Raw genomic sequence first — 16364 nt, 5'->3', positions numbered from 1 at the left:
CAAAGTCAGATGCTTAACCCACTGAGTCAGCCAGGCACCCTGGTAATGGCTTATTCCAGGTTTGGGTCACAGAAGGCATCAGATGAGTCTGATATGTCTTGCGTCACAAAGCAAGAGTTTATAAATTCATGGGATCATGCAACAGGTTTGGCCAGTTTTAGTTCCTTCACATTGGCTACAGAGTTGTATGTTTTGGCTTGGCCACATATGCGCCCATCAGAGGGAGTAAAACAGTGGAAAGCTTTATTACTTAGGCACCCAGGAAGTCCTGCAGATGATGTTGGAGACTGGGCTTGGAAATGTTGCCTGTGCCTGCTGGGTCGCTGTGAGGGGCTGTGGAGTTATGCTTTACCTGTCTAGTGACGCTGTGCGCCTTTTTTCAATTCTGTTCCTCCCAGTCCCTACTTCTGTTCCTCCCATTCCGCACTTCATGGAGTTTTACTCTCTCAGATACACTGTACATCTGTTTGTGTGTCCTTTAAAGGGCCACAGACCATAGTAATATCTAAGATTTTTCCACCTTCCCCCACATTTCCCATCAAGAATCAATTTTTGCCTTCTAGGGGTTGATATCACACATGCTCTACATACTGTAGTGCATTTGTACTGGCAAGTATGGAGAATATGGGCATTCCTAAACTTATAAGACATGGAAGCCCAGAAAGGGCCAAGGTCAGTATACTCCATTATTGGGAATCAAAGCCAAACCTTCTCTGGTAGAGACCTTGGGCCACTGTGACAAAGAAACAGCAAGATAGATTTCAGGCTCTTCTCTCCCACAGGTATTGATGCCCAGAGGTCTTGAACCATAGGTGTTGACCCTGAATATATCTCCTGCATGCTAATGCCTACCTCAGGGTCAGCTGCCTGCGAATACACATGTCACAACTGAGTCTGTTGTTGACTTATTACTTCTGAGCATCGTGGTAGTGGGCAAAACCTTATCACCATGAATACTTGCTGGGTCTCTTTCATTGCCCTCCAGAGCCCCTCTCCCTGTTCTGTGCTCAGGGAGACTGACCACATGGATTGCATCAATGAGCGCCTTGTCTCCAGCTTCCTGAGAGGCTTGGCCAATGAGAGGCACTGAGGTTGGAGGGGGATGAGGTTAGAGTAGTTTTTCTCCCAGCTCCTCCTCTCTCAGGTCGCAGTAGTCTGCCTGTGTCTAGTAAGGGCCCACGCTCCTGTCAGCTGGGCCTCTCTACAGCCCTCACCTCAGTTTTAGCAGCTATCTCCTCTCTTCGGCTTCTTCAGGCCTAAAGCTTATGAGCTTCCTGCTTTTGCTAGCCCCAAGGGCATCACATTATCTCTGTGCTTCTCCTCAATTCTGCCCTCCTCTATCGTAGTCCATTTTTTGGACTCTCCTTAAATCACTCAGCTTGCAGATGACACATTTCCTGCTGGGAACCCAGCTGACACACCTAATGCAGTGACCTGAATAAGGAACGGGGCTTTGAAATCTGGGGAAACATTTCAGTGGGTAAAGGTCAGTGGGATGTGTGTGTTTGCAGGAAGGGTAGGGAGGAGAAGGAGATGCAGGTGGTGAGTGTGTAAAGATGGGTTTTGCGCGTACAGTCTTCTTGAAGGCGGTAGAGTATAAAAGTCTGCACTCTTCAGGGGTTGGGAGAAGTAATGCCCAGTGTTGTGAGAAGTGGATGTAACACATTTCATAAAAGCACATGCCATAACTACCAAGATGTTATCGCAAGGAGGTGCTTAAGAGATGGCTAGATTGTTGCAATGCTGCTTGGTGACACAGTAAAGTTAATGTTTTGTAGAAGAAATGAACACTTGAGTGTTTACTCTGAGCTAGTGTGCTGATACAACACTGTACTTGAGGAGACCATCTGGTGGCTTGGCATCCTTCCATCTATGAAGCCCATGAATTTGCCATGAGATGGTGCATTTTGCTGTGGGACTTAGAAAAAGACATCATCAGAATAGTCAGTCCACTGTGAGGGCTCTTGTCTGACACGTATAGAGGTAAATAAAGCATTGGGTTGTGTTCTGTCCTTTGATTATTACTGACAAATTGTTGTAGGTGGTAAGTTTCTAATACAAATTTTCATTAATCGTCACTGGACATTACACGCAAAGTACTAAGCATGGGTTCCACACATGTATACAACCCACACATCCAGTTTCTTAGTGGTCTCTCCAGTTCCCCCTGTGACCAATAAGCTAATGCTTTACATGCATACATGCTTTTATTTTTATGTAGAAGACACAGAACTGTGTCTGGTACCTACAAGATACTCTGCATATGAACCGTTTTGGTGTTCTAAGGATCCAGTGGGGCGGATACTAAGGAACTTCTTCCGGTTAGGAGTGGAGTCAGGATTTGCACTTAGACAACCCGCTCTGCAGCTTGTGTTCTGACTGTCATGCAACACTTCCTCTCATGGGGTTTGAATAGATGGGCCATGAACATGGGAACAGAGAACAGTAGTTGTCTAAGCCTTCCTTCTTCCTCTAAGAGGCCCTTCAAAGAGAACTTTCTGAGTCTAGGCTATAGAAATACCATCTTGAGTTTTAATTTTTTTTTTCCATCTATGAGATCTAAGATCTTGCTTACTCTCTGTTTTACAAATGACATAGCTTAGCCAAGCATGTCCCTCTAGAATTCCCAAGGCCAGGAAGATGGCCCAGGAAGTTGCTTGTGAATTTGATGGACCCCAAGAAGATCCTTCTGTCCCAAAATATGTCTCTAATAGCCTGTATTGTGTCTGAAATACTCTTTCTTAGAGTTAGTGCTTCAAGTCATGGACTCATTGGGGTCTTGAGCCCCAGTATAAATAACCAAAGATCTTTTGCCAGTAGGTTTTTTCTTTTTAAAGGCTAACAGAAACCTATTCAGACTAGCTCTAGAAATAGAGATAATTGTATCCAAATGACACAAATATTGTTTCCCAGAGCACAAGATTACAAAGCAGCTTGGGAATTGGTTCTGAGCAATTTTTTGGTTTCTAGGGAATTCCTAACAGCAAGGCAAATATTCTCTCTGAGGCTGTGTGCATCCTTGTTTCTGCTATTCCTTACAGAGGAAAGAGAGTGAGGCAGAAATACAGACTGACCTTCTCTGCCTTGGCCCTCTCATGGAAGGAAATGACCACTTCAACCCTATGCACACTTCAGTCCAAGGGTTTATAAGGGCTTGTCTCAGAATCTTGATTCCATATCCCCTAGAGAACATGCTTGGCTCAGCTCTTGTCAGGGGTCCACCCTGGGTCCAGTCACCTGGACTGTGGATGAGGCCACATAGTAGTTGCCCAGCTATGGGTGCCATTGGATCAGACATTCAGAGAAGGGGACATACAAAGCAGGTCTTCCAAGAGTGTGGGGGAATAATGTAGAAACATGGGGATCTCTCCTACAACATCATGAGGATGAATACCTATTAATTAACTCCTCCTATCTGATGGCCCTCAGATAAAAAATGTGCTTTTGAGGCACTGCTGAAGATAAGGTAATCCTGGATGGTACTGTGAAATGGATAGGAAGGGAGTTGCCGGGTTCAGAAGTGGTGCACAAGGAGGAAAATGATCATGTTTTGGAGAGCACTCTGGCAAGCAAGATATATATATATACACACACATATATATATATAATCAGCATACTCCTTAAGTCTTTTCTATTTTTCTTTTTCTTTTCTCCTTCATATATTTTTTTTTAATTTGAAGGAGACCTTATAAGTTTAGTGCAGTCCCTCGTTCTCTTTTCCAGTTGAAATTGAGGTTTATGAGTTTACAATGATCTTCCCGGGGTTACAAAGCTAATTAGGATCCTGGCTTCTATCTCTGCACCTCACTGCTGGTTCTTCATGCTACTCTCCACCCTACTATGTCCAATCCTGCATTTTCTTTAATGTGACATCCTTCTCTGACCTCTCAGTTACACCATGTTGTGGCAGAAATATCTCACAACCCCCCAAGAACCATTTGTGAGCAAGCTGTAGAAATTCCAATTTCCTTGGAATTTCCCTCAGGTTAAAAAAGCAGGCTTGAGTTTCTCAAGCTTAGTTGCTCAGCTACTAAAAAGTAATGTTAATACCACCAAAGGGCTTAAAAGCAAATTGTGGAAAAGGGAAAAAAAAATCATTTGATCTTAGCTGATAAAGACAGTCCTGGTGTGATAGTGCAGCTTTAGTACATTCCTCCCAGGGTCTGGTTTGGTCTGAACCTTATCTGCACAGAATTAGTGGCTTGTAGAGTTACCCAGTAACATCTTATATTTGCCAAGACCTTGATTAATGTTTAAAGAAATATGGGCAATGTTACGTGCTATTCTTTTAAAAATAGCCACTACTGACCGAAATGGGTCGGCTTTCCCCTCAAAGAGCTTCATTCCTCTTGTGTGTTACAAATAATAATATCTAACATTTGTTGAGCGCTTCCTGTGTGTTGGGTTCTATTCTAAGTGTTTGATATCCCTTCTAATCCTCAAAACAACCTTAGGAGGTATATGTATTTTTCCCTTTTTCCTGGCATAGAAGAAATTAAGCCTTAGAAAGGTTCTGACTTGCCCTGGAGCAAATGGAGTGAGGAATCAATATAGGTCTTTATGTTCCTAAAAACTGTTCCTTTAATCACACTACTATTATGCCTCTTTAGGTATATTTATGTAGAATCAGCACAGTTCACGCTTGGCAGTTTTCAATCAGAAAGCAAGGGTTAAACATTTATTCTTAAAAAATTTCCCAATCTTCATCTTGCTCCCCCCTCCCAATAAGAATGAACTAAAACCTTCAAAGGTTAGACCAAAGAGTAAAACGGGTTTAGTGTATGAGGACTTTTATTTGGAATATGAAGTCAAAAGGCAAGATGAATAAGAATTGCTTGTTTAGAATTTCAGATAGTTTTCTCTTATCAGTGTAATTCTAGTCTTTCCCACCAGAGGGCAGTTATCACATAAAAATATGCAACCCCTCTTGGCTTCACTTTCCGACCACCAGGTCACATCACATCTGGATTTAGTTTTACAGCTCAGTACAGATCCTGAGAAGATCTCTGCTTATTTCAAGTCTGAAGCTAATATGTCATGCTTTGCTTTTTTTTTCTTGCCTAGCAACTGAAAGGAGCTTCTGATATCTTAGAAAACATCTCTTCAAATGGGAGTGCTAATGCGGGCCAAAGACAGATGCTTGTAGATGTCCTATTTTGGAGGTAAAAATCTTGTACCAAACACTCAATGACAGTCAAAAGCATTCTTCTGTGTCCACTATTTTATACTTTATTTCACTTAAATACCATTTGGTTTCAGTAAACTGTATTGCTCAAAAAAATTAGATTTATATGCTTTTTCATGAGGATTCTAAAGATTAGCAGAGAAAAAAGATTGAAGCTTTTGATACAAAACAGATAACTTTTCAAGTTTCCAGCCTTGTGATCTAGAGAGGCAACTGCAAACACTTGTATTTATTGATCACTTAGCACAATGCCTTATGGAGAAAGTGTTTTATGGCCAGAATCAAATCCAATCTTCCCAACATCCTTGGGAGGTATGTTTTGTCACTACACCCCCATTGCAGAGACGAAGAAATTGCAATATACTCAGGTGAAGTAACACGCCAAAGGATTCCCCCCTATTCCATGTTCTTAACCACCATGAAGTAGTAGATTTGTTAGAGATTAGATGGGCCCAAGTGAACAGACACATGGTTCAAGATCAATGGTGCTCAGAAAATCAATGGTGCTTAGAATCTCCTGGTGCTCATAAAATCAATGTCCAGAAAAGGAGGATGAGGTGGGGTGGCTAGGCTACCTGGCTGTTCTCACTGGCTGCTCTGCAGGCTCCACTATGTCCAAGGGCACAGCCACTTGGGCAATGGTTACAGACCATCATTCCATGGCAGGAAATGATCCCAGGTGGTGTCTGAACTCAGAAGACAGACAGTCTGGCAGGAGCCTGGCTAGCAGGCGGAGAGCACAGAAACTAGGATCCATGCCTACAGAAAGAACAGGTGGGCTCCAGAGAGGTACCCTAGCCCTAGCCATGGGTTAAGATTCAGGACGGAGTCCAGGCCCTAAGAAGGGCTGTGGAAGTTGGCAGGGGAGAAATCAAAGTGAGGAGAGAATCTTGGCCAATGTTCAGCCTTACACATTGGGCTAACTCCCAGAGTAAGAAGGGCTCTGATTTGGAATTTGGCTGGAGACTCAAGAGGGCAGGCCAATACCCAGTTGTGTAGTTATGCCCCAGGGTCTGGGAAGGTTGGCTTCACTGCAACAGTGAACTGAGGCTATTGGTAAGTCATTTGCCTTGGCTACAGTGGATTCAGGAACAGAAGCAGTGATGAGCCTGACAGTGGGTACATTGGTGAATCCAGCAAGAAGGACTCGGGGAAGGCAGGGTAAACATAGTTGGGGTTCATTCTGAATCTGCACTTCTTCCCCTAGCATGTCCATTCCTGAGCACTGCCAGATAAACCTGATTCCAGGATGATAACTCCCATCAGGAACCATAAGCTGTGTCTTCAGACTTGTGGACCTGAAGGGTCATGAGCACATAGAAACCAAATGAATGAGTAGAATCTTTCAAAGCATTTCTCATTCACTAGCTCTTGAACACCTGCTCTATGTCCCATGATTCTTAGCATAGTACCTAGCTTCATAATGTGTAAAATTAGACACAGGAGTTTATAACAAAGGTGCAGGTTGAACCTCAAACCCAGCAAGTGCAGGACGATTATTTTCTGCTGAAATTTATGTGGGCAGTCAACAGGAAGAGGGAGTGGTGCGCCTTAAAGGAAGGACATCAGAGCATCAGCAGTAAGCTGAGGATGAGGACATCCGTATAGTTTCCTGTGACTGTTGTAACAAATGACCAAAAACTGTGCAGCTTACCTACAGGTGTTTATCCTCTCCCAGTGCTGGAGACCAATGGTCCAACAGCAGGGCTGACTCCCTCTGGATGCTCCTGAGGAGAATCCATTCCTCACCTCTTCCAGTGTCTAGTGGCTGCTGGGATTCCTTGGCTTGCGGCCACATCACTCAAATCTTAATAAGACCAGCATCTGCAATCTCTCTCTGCTCCATGTTCTTTGTGCTCAGCTTTCTCTTCTGTGTATGTGTGTATGGAGTCTCCCTCTGCTTTTCTCTTATAAAGACACCTATGGTGGCATTTGGGGCATGTCAACACCCTCAATTTAATCACATCTGCAATGTCTTCACCAAGTAAGGGAGTATTTACAAATTCCAGGGATTAGGACGTGGACATTTTTTGGAGGGCCATGATTCAGCATCCCATTATTATATTATTAAAGCATCCCAAATGAAAGAAATAGCATGAGGGGGGAAAAAGCAGGAGTGGTTGGAGGACAACAGAGCAGTTAGTCTAGAGGATAGGGATCATCCAGAGCAACCCTCCCCACCTATCTTTTTGGTCCTATTGGTGGGGGCCTTGAATCCCAGACCAAAGAGTTAGGAATATATGATGAAGGAAATCCTATAATGTAGCTTTAGACAGAATTGTCAAGATCAGATTGTATGACTGCAACAGTTTTCCCATAAGAGAGCTTTAAACCACTGCAAGTACTTGATCAGAGGAAGGATGATACCATCTAAGTTGTGTCTTAGGAAGACTGCCTTCTCTGGCCTCTCAAACCCTGTTAAAATGTAATAGTGCTTCTTATGGCTCCTATATAAAGTATAAGCTCCCTAATGGGAGTTTGGCTCCAAAGCTAACACTGCAGAGCTGACTCCAGCCTACAAGATTGTAAAGAGGTCCAGTCAAATATCGCTTCAAACATCCTGGGTGCACGTTCCAATGTGTCCATCCCTTTATCTCCTTCCAGACTGCTGCTACAGTCTGTTGTCATCTCATGACTGCTTCTCCAGGCAGCAGAGGTCCTTGGCTCTGGTTTACCCAAAGCATGCATACAGCCCCTTTTCTTAATTCCCTCAAAGCCTAGTTGATAGCAGGCTCCAGTGTGGAACAAAACCTTATTCATGAATTCTTCAAAAGAAATGTTTAAGATACGATATTGGCCATCCAGTTCTCAGCTCTATCAGCCATGCCCCCTCAGAAACCCTTGCCAACCAGCTCTCTCCTTTCCAGCAGACTATTGGTCAATTTTCTTAAAAGCATATTATTGAAACAAAACAAGCCTTTCAGAGCTTATGTCAGCCTCAAGGAAATTATTTCCAATACCTCCCACCTGGTTCCTTGAAATTGTAGTCTGTATGCAATATTCACTCCCCGACCCACTGGACTTTCACTTCTGCCCCTACCTTGCCTCTGACTCTCCCCTTAGTTACGTCAGAGACACCCTTGCTCCTAAATCTATGCTTCCATTCTTATCTTCCTTAACCTCTTCATCCTTTGACATGAACCATGCTGTTTGGCCTTGCCTTACTTCTCACTTCCCTACCTCCTCAATGTCTCACCACCGCTGCGGGAGAAAAACCAGTTCAGACCATCACAGTCTCTCTGCAGAGAAGTAATTCATCCCACAAAGATGGTAAACCACCTTGCTTAATAACATAAAAAGTTAAGTGTTTTCCAAATTGTGGTTTATGACCAATTGGGGGTACTGAAATCCACTTAGTGAGTTGCAAGACTCACTGTTAAGCTAAATAGAATTGAATAGAGACCATCAGACTGGATCACATGTAGTAAAGCTAAGTGTTTTGTGCCAGTACGTGCATATGCATGTTCATTGGGTGGAGGTGCTAACTATATTTCTTATTGTGGGTCCAGTCAGAAAAGTAGGAAGTAAAAAAGGCAAAAAAAAAAAAAAAAAAAAAAAGAGTAAAAAAGGCACTTCTTAATGAAGGTAACTCCTATATTCTAGAATAGAACTTAAACTTTAATTTGGAAGTAAAACAAAACAAAACAAAAATCTTCAGCAGGACTTTTGATTTTAAAGAGACAAAAAACAGTGTTTATAGCCAAACTATGGAAAGAGCCCAAATATCCATCAACTGATGAATGGATAAAGATGTATACACACACACACACACACACACACACACACACACACACAATGGAATATTACTCAGTCATCAAAAGGAATGCAATCTTGCCATATGCAATGATACGGATGGAGCTAGAGTGTATTATGCAAGTGAAATAAGTCAGGCAGAGAAAGACAAATATATGATTTCATTCATATGTGGAATTTAAGAAACAAAAAAGATGAACTTGTGGGAAGGGGAAAAAAAGAGAGGGAAACAAACAATAAGAAACTCTTATAATAGAGAATACACAGGGATGATGTAGGGAGGTGGGTGGGGGATGGGCTAGATGGGGGATGGGCTAGATGGGTGATGGGCACTAAGGAGGGCACTTGTCAGGATGAGCACTGGGTGTTGTCTGTAAGTGAGGAATCACTAAGTTCTACTCCTGAAGCCAATATAACACTGTCTGTTAACTAACTAGACTTTAAATAAAAAACTTGAAGAAAGCACCCCCAGAATTCTGGTTCACTCCTAGAGCAACTGGTAAAAATTCAAGCAGCTTTGAAAATGTTATTTTGTCCCAACAAAAATGACACACCAGGCTTTCCATGCTCACCTCTCCAGCCTCATGTTCCCACTTTGTCCCCTGGATTCTGTACTGAAGCCACACAGAGTCCTTTGTGTCCTGCAATCACAGAATTCTGGCTCCAGGTCCTGCAACATGCCATTCTGTTGCAGGGAACACTCCAACTCCCCCCTTACCTTCCCTGCCCAAAGCTTCATCTGCCCCACTCCATCATCCCTCTCATCCAGGCTGAGAGACCGCTCTTTCTAGGGAACCTTCTTAGACTCCAAGCCTAGCTGTTACTGGACTCCTCAAATGAGCCCCTATGCATGGGGGTCTGGATGAGCAATTCATGAAGCTGACTATGGCACTCTTTCCCACCTGTTTTATTATTGCAGCACCCCCCCGCCAGGGTATTTTAAAACATTTTTCATCTAATTCTCGTCCTTCTCCCCCATGAAAATTTAATATCACAGATACACCATGTGTCTGTTTGTGTACTGTGGGCCTTTGGAGGGCCAGGAACCATTATCTAATGGCTAAAATTTTACATAATGTTAAATTATATGCAATTTTTTCTCTATAAGGACCAATTTTTGTCCCCTTGTGGGTGACACTGCCCCCATAGAGAATGTATGGAATTGAATAAAACTCTGCTGGTCCTCTTGAAAGGGCTAAGAAAAAAAAACAACAACAGTGCACTCTTTCCTGATGAGAAGCTTATGTCAAATGCTGAATAGGTGAAGGAAGGTAAAGTTGAAGTACAGACTTAGCAATGAGGCTGACCGACCTAACCAAGGGCAGAGTCGGTGGTAGGGCAAAAGTCACTCTGCAGCAGTGTGGAGGGTGACGACTGAATACAGACCACAAATCCAAGGACATGGGCTGTAAGGGGATGAGAATAACCAGCTCAAAGGTGACAGAAGGTCTAGGAGGTCTTGTTTTAAAAAGATGGGGCACACTTGATTTTAGGCTGATGGAGCATGGATTCTGAGAGACTGGAGAATACCCAGGAAGGGGTAACTGGCTGGATGAAAGCCCAGAGGAGGGGGGAGGGGACAAGGGAATCATAAGCAAGGCAAAGAGGCTCCTCTCTTTCTGACATGTCTGGGTATCAATGTAGAAGGGCCTCAGGGGAAGTCATTTCATCTGGGAGAGTGAGACCAGGACCCAAGGGAAAGCCTGAGGAGTGGAAGACATTTGCAGTATCCACTTTGGAGAAATAGGAGAAGCTGGTCGAAGTACACAGAAGGATGGCCCAGTGGCATCAAGGGCCAACTGAAATCAGAAGTACAAAGTCTGTAGCAGTTTGACGTTTTTTTCCCTATAGTTTTCCAGGCACTGTCTTAGGTGCTGGGGATATAGTAGCGAACCCTAAGTTTCTTTTCTTTTTTTTTTAAGTTTATTTGTTTTTGAGAGTGAGAGAGAGAGAGAGACAGAGTGCAAGTTGGGGAGGGGTAGAGAGAGAGAGAGAAAGGGAGAGAGAGAGAGAGATAGGGAGACGCAGAATCCGAAGCAGGCTCCAGTGTCTGAGCTGTCAGAACAGTCTGATGTGTGACACAGGGCTCCAACTCACAAACCATGAGATCATGACCTGAGCCGAAGTCAGACACTTAACTGACTGAGCCACCCAGGTGCTCCATGAACCCTATGTTTCTGACCTCAAACTGCCATTGTCTGCCTTCCCCAACTGGAATATAAATTCATAAGTAGGATGGCTTTACATACCGGTAATGGTGATGAAGATAAAAATAGAGTACTGTAATGGAGTGATAGATGGAAGATCCTACTGGATGGTCAGGAAAGGCCTGTCTGAAGAGATGACATTTGGGGCGCCTGGGTGGCGCAGTCGGTTAAGCGTCCGACTTCAGCCAGGTCACGATCTCGCGGTCCGTGAGTTCGAGCCCCGCGTCAGGCTCTGGGCTGATGGCTCGGAGCCTGGAGCCTGTTTCCGATTCTGTGTCTCCCTCTCTCTCTGCCCCTCCCCCGTTCATGCTCTGTCTCTCTCTGTCCCAAAAATAAATAAATAAAAAAAAAAAAAAAAAAAAAAAAGAGATGACATTTGTCCTGAAGCCTGAATGGTACAAAAAGGGCAACCTTGAGGCATTCTGAGAGTGGAACTTTCAAAGAAAAAGGGACTCCAGCACAACAAGCCTGAGGAAGAAACAAACTGTAGTATTCAAGGACAGACAGTGTGGGCGAATCATAGGATCAAGGGAGAGAGGTGAGTAGGAGGTCAGCAGGGACCAAGTACTGCTGAGCCTTGAATAGCTGGGGGTTAGGGGTGCCAATAACCTGCACAGTTGAAAATCCAAGTATAACTTTTGACTCCCCCAAAACTTAACTACAAATAGCCTTCTGTTGACTGGAAGCCTTACCCATAACATAAACCGCCGATTAACACATATTTTGCATGTTGTATCTATTATACTGTGTTCGTACAATAAAGTAAGCTAGAGAAAAGAAAATGTTATTAGGAAAATCACAAGGAAGAGAAAATAGTACTAGACTGTATTTATAGAAAAAACAAAAACAAAAAAACCCATGGCCGAGAGACAGTAGGGCAAGAGTTGGGGCAGAAAGACCAGTTTGGAAGCTTGGTAGATTCTCCAGAGGGAGAAAGGGCCAAGGTAGTTGATGAGGAGGAGGGGGGCAGTTCTGGGGTGGGCAGAGTCAAAGGGCAGTTTTTGGAAAATGCTGGGAGAAGTCTTGGATGTCGCATCAGATGCTCATGCCTAACCCAGGCAACTCACACAATCCCACGTGGAAATACCACTCACATCCGGTCCTCCTTGCCTATTTTAGAGGTCCCTGGAGGCAAGAAACTGTAAGATTAATTGGATACATTTTCCTCTGACCACCCTAACAGAATTCTTTTAAGAGTTTATTTTTTAGGCAGTTTTAGTTTTAAGATGTTCAGTTTTAATTTTTTAAATAGGCTTTCTTTTTTTACAGCAGTTTTTTAGAGCAAGGTTGGGGGAGGGAGGGATGAACAGGTAGAGCACAGAAGATTTTTAGGGCAGTTGAAGCTACTCTGTATGATACCATAAAGTGGATACATGCCATTACACATTTTTCTAAATGCATAGAATGTACCACACCAAGAGCAAACCCTAATGTCCACAGTGGACTTTGGGTGATCCTGATGTGTCAATGTGGATTCACCAGTTGTAACAAATGTACCTCTCTGGTGGGGGATGCTGACAATGGGGGAGGCTGTGCACGTATGCGGGCAGGGATTATATGAAAAATCTCTGTACCTTTTTCTCAATTTTGCCATGACTATGTCTAGTACTTTAAAGCCAAATCCTTATTATCTTGTCTATTTCCTGCCACGGGCAATGAGCTCAATTCTTACCTCTCAGAGCAGCACTGATGAAAACACCTCTCAATATTTTATGAGTCAGAGGATGTTGACATATCTAAAAGAGTACATTTTTCCCTCCAGGGCCACCAACCTGTAAAGTGCAGGTGAAAAAAGCTGAGTTTGCACAGCATTATTAGGGCATGTTCTTAAGTACCCACCAAAATGTCTGTGGAGGTTTTCAGAGTAATAAAAAGGAGCTAAGGGAGATCATTCCCTCTTGTTTTCTGAAGTTTCATTTTTTAAACATCTTTCTTTCATTCTAAGAAAATGGATGTGATTTATTTTAACGTTGTTTATTTTCGAGAGAGAGAGAGACAGAGACAGAGACAAAAAGACAAAGAGACAGAGTGTGAGCGGGGAAGGGGCAGAGAGAGAGGGAGACATAGACTCCGAGGCAGGCTCCAGGCTCCGAGCTGTCAGCACGGAGCTCGAACCCACGAGCCATGAGATCATGACCTGAGCCGAAATCGGACATTTAACTGACTGAGCCACTCAGGCCCCCCAGAAAATGGATATGATTTTTAAGGAAAGTTATTCCTGAGTCTACCTGATCTAGAAAATACTAACCTCCGTGGAGTGGAAGTTTTCTATATTTTAAGCCTTCTTGTGCATTTGTACGTTAAACACACTGTTAGAATAAAAAGCACAAATGTGTTCATAGTGAAAAGCCAATCTCCCTCCAGCCCCTTCCTCCCAATCACTGTCACCATTGCATGCGGTAGCCTGGCTTCAGCCACATATCTTTTAGAGAGATTCTATTTATATAAGCAAATACCTACTTATACAAAAAACAAAAACAAAAACAAAACCCCATAAATAGTAGCATATCATATGCTGTTTTTACTTAGCACATTTTGGAGATCCTTCTCCAGCAGTGGGTAAAAAGTTGCCTCATTCTTTTTCAATATAAGTTGAATATAAAGGGTGTGATAGTTAAGAAATTATGGGTCATTTATTTTTGCCACTTTAATAGCAGAGCTACAACTAGATTCATCCTCAGCTTTCTGGGCCTAACTATCAAGTAGTTCAACGCTTTAACATTTTCCTCTTCCCTGTGGCTTTATTTTCATTACTAAGTTCCTCATTCTATGCCCCACTCAACCCCCATCTGAGGTTTGACATCATTATCTAACTTAGTTGACTGATCTCATTTTTGATGAGTCAAATATAATAAACCCAGATGACTTGGCTCAGATGTCCCTTCAGGACAAGTGATGAAAAAGATGAAAGGAAAGAAAATGTGTAGGACAGAGGGCTGAGAGTTTGGTGAATGTCTGAAATTTGAATATGTGTCTGTGTATCTTAATTCCTAGTCAACTATAGCTACATTCATCCCTCCCAGCTTTGCACTTGGAGACAAGGGAGACAGAAGTCTTAGCTCATATTATGAGTACACATCTCTGGACTATGGTAAGAAGTCACAGTCCCTTAGATCACTGCAGTTCACAAGGACAGACACTCAGAAATTCTGTAAATGCTATTTCTGATTCTAATTCCCCTTTTCTCTTGAGGTAAGCAAAGCAGACACATTTGCCAAGGATAGCTGAGAGTGTAAGCGCGATCCTTGCCTGGGCAGCTTCAGCCGGCCGTGTGCTAAATGCAACTTTGAACCATACCCTATAAATAGCCGTTCATTGTCAGCGCGTGTGAAAAGACAAGAGTGGGTGTGCGGCGGTAGGATGCAGGCCTAATTAAGTAGTTGCGTCTGCGCAGGGTTCCAAGCGAAGAGCCGTTGCGACTGATAATCCAGTCAGTAGGCAACTGCGAGGGTTTGCTCCTGACGGCACATAGACCGAAGCGAAGCGGTTCAATGCTGGCTTTGACTCCGACCATGGCAAAAATCATCTTGAGGCACCTCATAGAGACTCCGGTGCGCTACGAGGAGGAGTTTGAAGCTCGAGGTTTGGAAGACTGCAGGCTGGATCATGCTTTATACGCGCTGCCGGGGCCAACCACGGTGGATGTGAGCAAAGCCAGGGCGGCCCAGGCTCCTCGGGTGGATTCAATGGTGGAGATGCCGACCCAAGAAGGCAAGTCCCGCTTCCAGATCCTGCTGGACGTGGTCCAGTTCCTCCCCGAGGATATCATCATTCAGACCTTCGAAGGCTGGCTGCTGATCAAGGCTCAGCACGGAACCAGAATGGATGAGCATGGTTTTATCTCAAGAAGCTTCACCCGTCAGTATAAGCTGCCAGATGGCATTGAGACCAAAGATTTGTCTGCCATCCTCTGTCACGATGGAATTCTGGTGGTGGAAGTAAAGGATCCAGTTGGGACTAATTGACATCAATTCCTGTTCTCACGGCTCCAGGAAGATTAGAGTTCAGCCAATGGTACCACAGGGAATGTTTGTATTAACCACATTTGAAATGGTTTTTGTGAAGATTAAAAGTAGAGACATAGTTCCTGGTATGTTGAGGTTGTTTTTGTTGTTCTCCCTCAGAGAGGAAAATTGTTAAATGTTCCTACCGTTCAAAGCGATGCTATTCTTACACCCGAAACAGTGACAGTTTAGGAGGTGGGTTTCAGACTAGTGAAGACTCAGAATTATTTCCTTGTTACTCCAACAATGCCACAGAATCTGCTTTTGTAATAATTGATGGCAAAAGAACCATACTGATATCTTATCCATTTTATGAAGACTCTTTATATTGCTAAAAAAAGCTGTGATTCCCTTCACTTGACAAGCTCTTCTTTTCCGTGAATTTTAATTGAAGTGGAACTTTGTAAATATAGAGTGTGAAGGTTAAAATACAGTACTTCGAAATTGGATCTGAAATATATTTATGATTCACTACAGCTGTCACTGCCTTAAACATAATATTGGAATGTTCAGATATGAATTTTATTTTTAAAAAGCTCTAAATATGTACCCCATTTTTAAAAAGATGAACTGAATCCTATTTGAATGTATTTTTGACAACAGCATATGTTCTGTGGATATTTATGCGATTGTACAAAGATATGTGTTGACTCCTACCCTTATAAGTTCGTAATGAGAAACCACTTTTAAAAGTACAGTTACTGAATTAAAGAGTTTTAATCTGTGTTCTTTGATGCTGTTTAAAAGTGTAGATTTCAGAAGATGGCAAAATGTACTGCATCTGCTCTCTCTGCATAATCCTCGGCTTTAAATAGCCTGGCAGGTCGGGGAGGTTCCCAGGCCTGGGCTCACACAGGGGGCTAAGTTTCTACAGTGCACTGCCGAGTGCTGCTTCAGCTGAAGGGAAGGGCTGAGACGTTGGAGGTTCAGGATTTGCTTTAGTAGGAGTACTGCCATCAACAGCTGGTCTCTGGGTCATTCCAAACATTTGCTATCTCATTCTGTACATGCTAAATATTTCTCGGGAGGAAGTAGCCGCCTTTACCCTGCACCCACCGTGTGCTGCCGGGGAGTCTGTGCACGGCTCTGGGAATAGAAGAGGCTGGGTGTGGAAAGAGCCAGGGCAGACTCAGGCCACTGACAGCACCCCTGTGCTACTCCATGGTGCATGGCGTGTAGTTCTGGTGAAAACAGGAGAGATACGGAGCAATAGAA

At 43.4% G+C, this 16364-nt stretch overlaps 1 protein-coding gene across 1 annotated transcript; it reads left to right on the top strand.

Moving 5' to 3' along the window:
• The first annotated feature begins 14418 nt into the window (after positions 1-14418).
• On the top strand, positions 14419-15900 carry HSPB3 (heat shock protein family B (small) member 3). Its single transcript, XM_049648076.1, has one exon. It carries the CDS (start codon positions 14637-14639, stop codon positions 15108-15110), a length of 474 nt encoding a protein of 157 aa, XP_049504033.1. The 5' UTR covers positions 14419-14636; the 3' UTR covers positions 15111-15900.
• The last annotated feature ends 464 nt before the right edge of the window (positions 15901-16364 follow it).

The sequence above is a fragment of the Panthera uncia genome (genome assembly GCF_023721935.1).
Source record: "Panthera uncia isolate 11264 chromosome A1 unlocalized genomic scaffold, Puncia_PCG_1.0 HiC_scaffold_17, whole genome shotgun sequence".
NCBI classification, from domain to species: domain Eukaryota; kingdom Metazoa; phylum Chordata; class Mammalia; order Carnivora; family Felidae; genus Panthera; species Panthera uncia.
The sequence above is the reverse complement of the archived record's forward strand: the minus strand, read 5'-3'. Positions and strand labels throughout refer to the sequence as shown.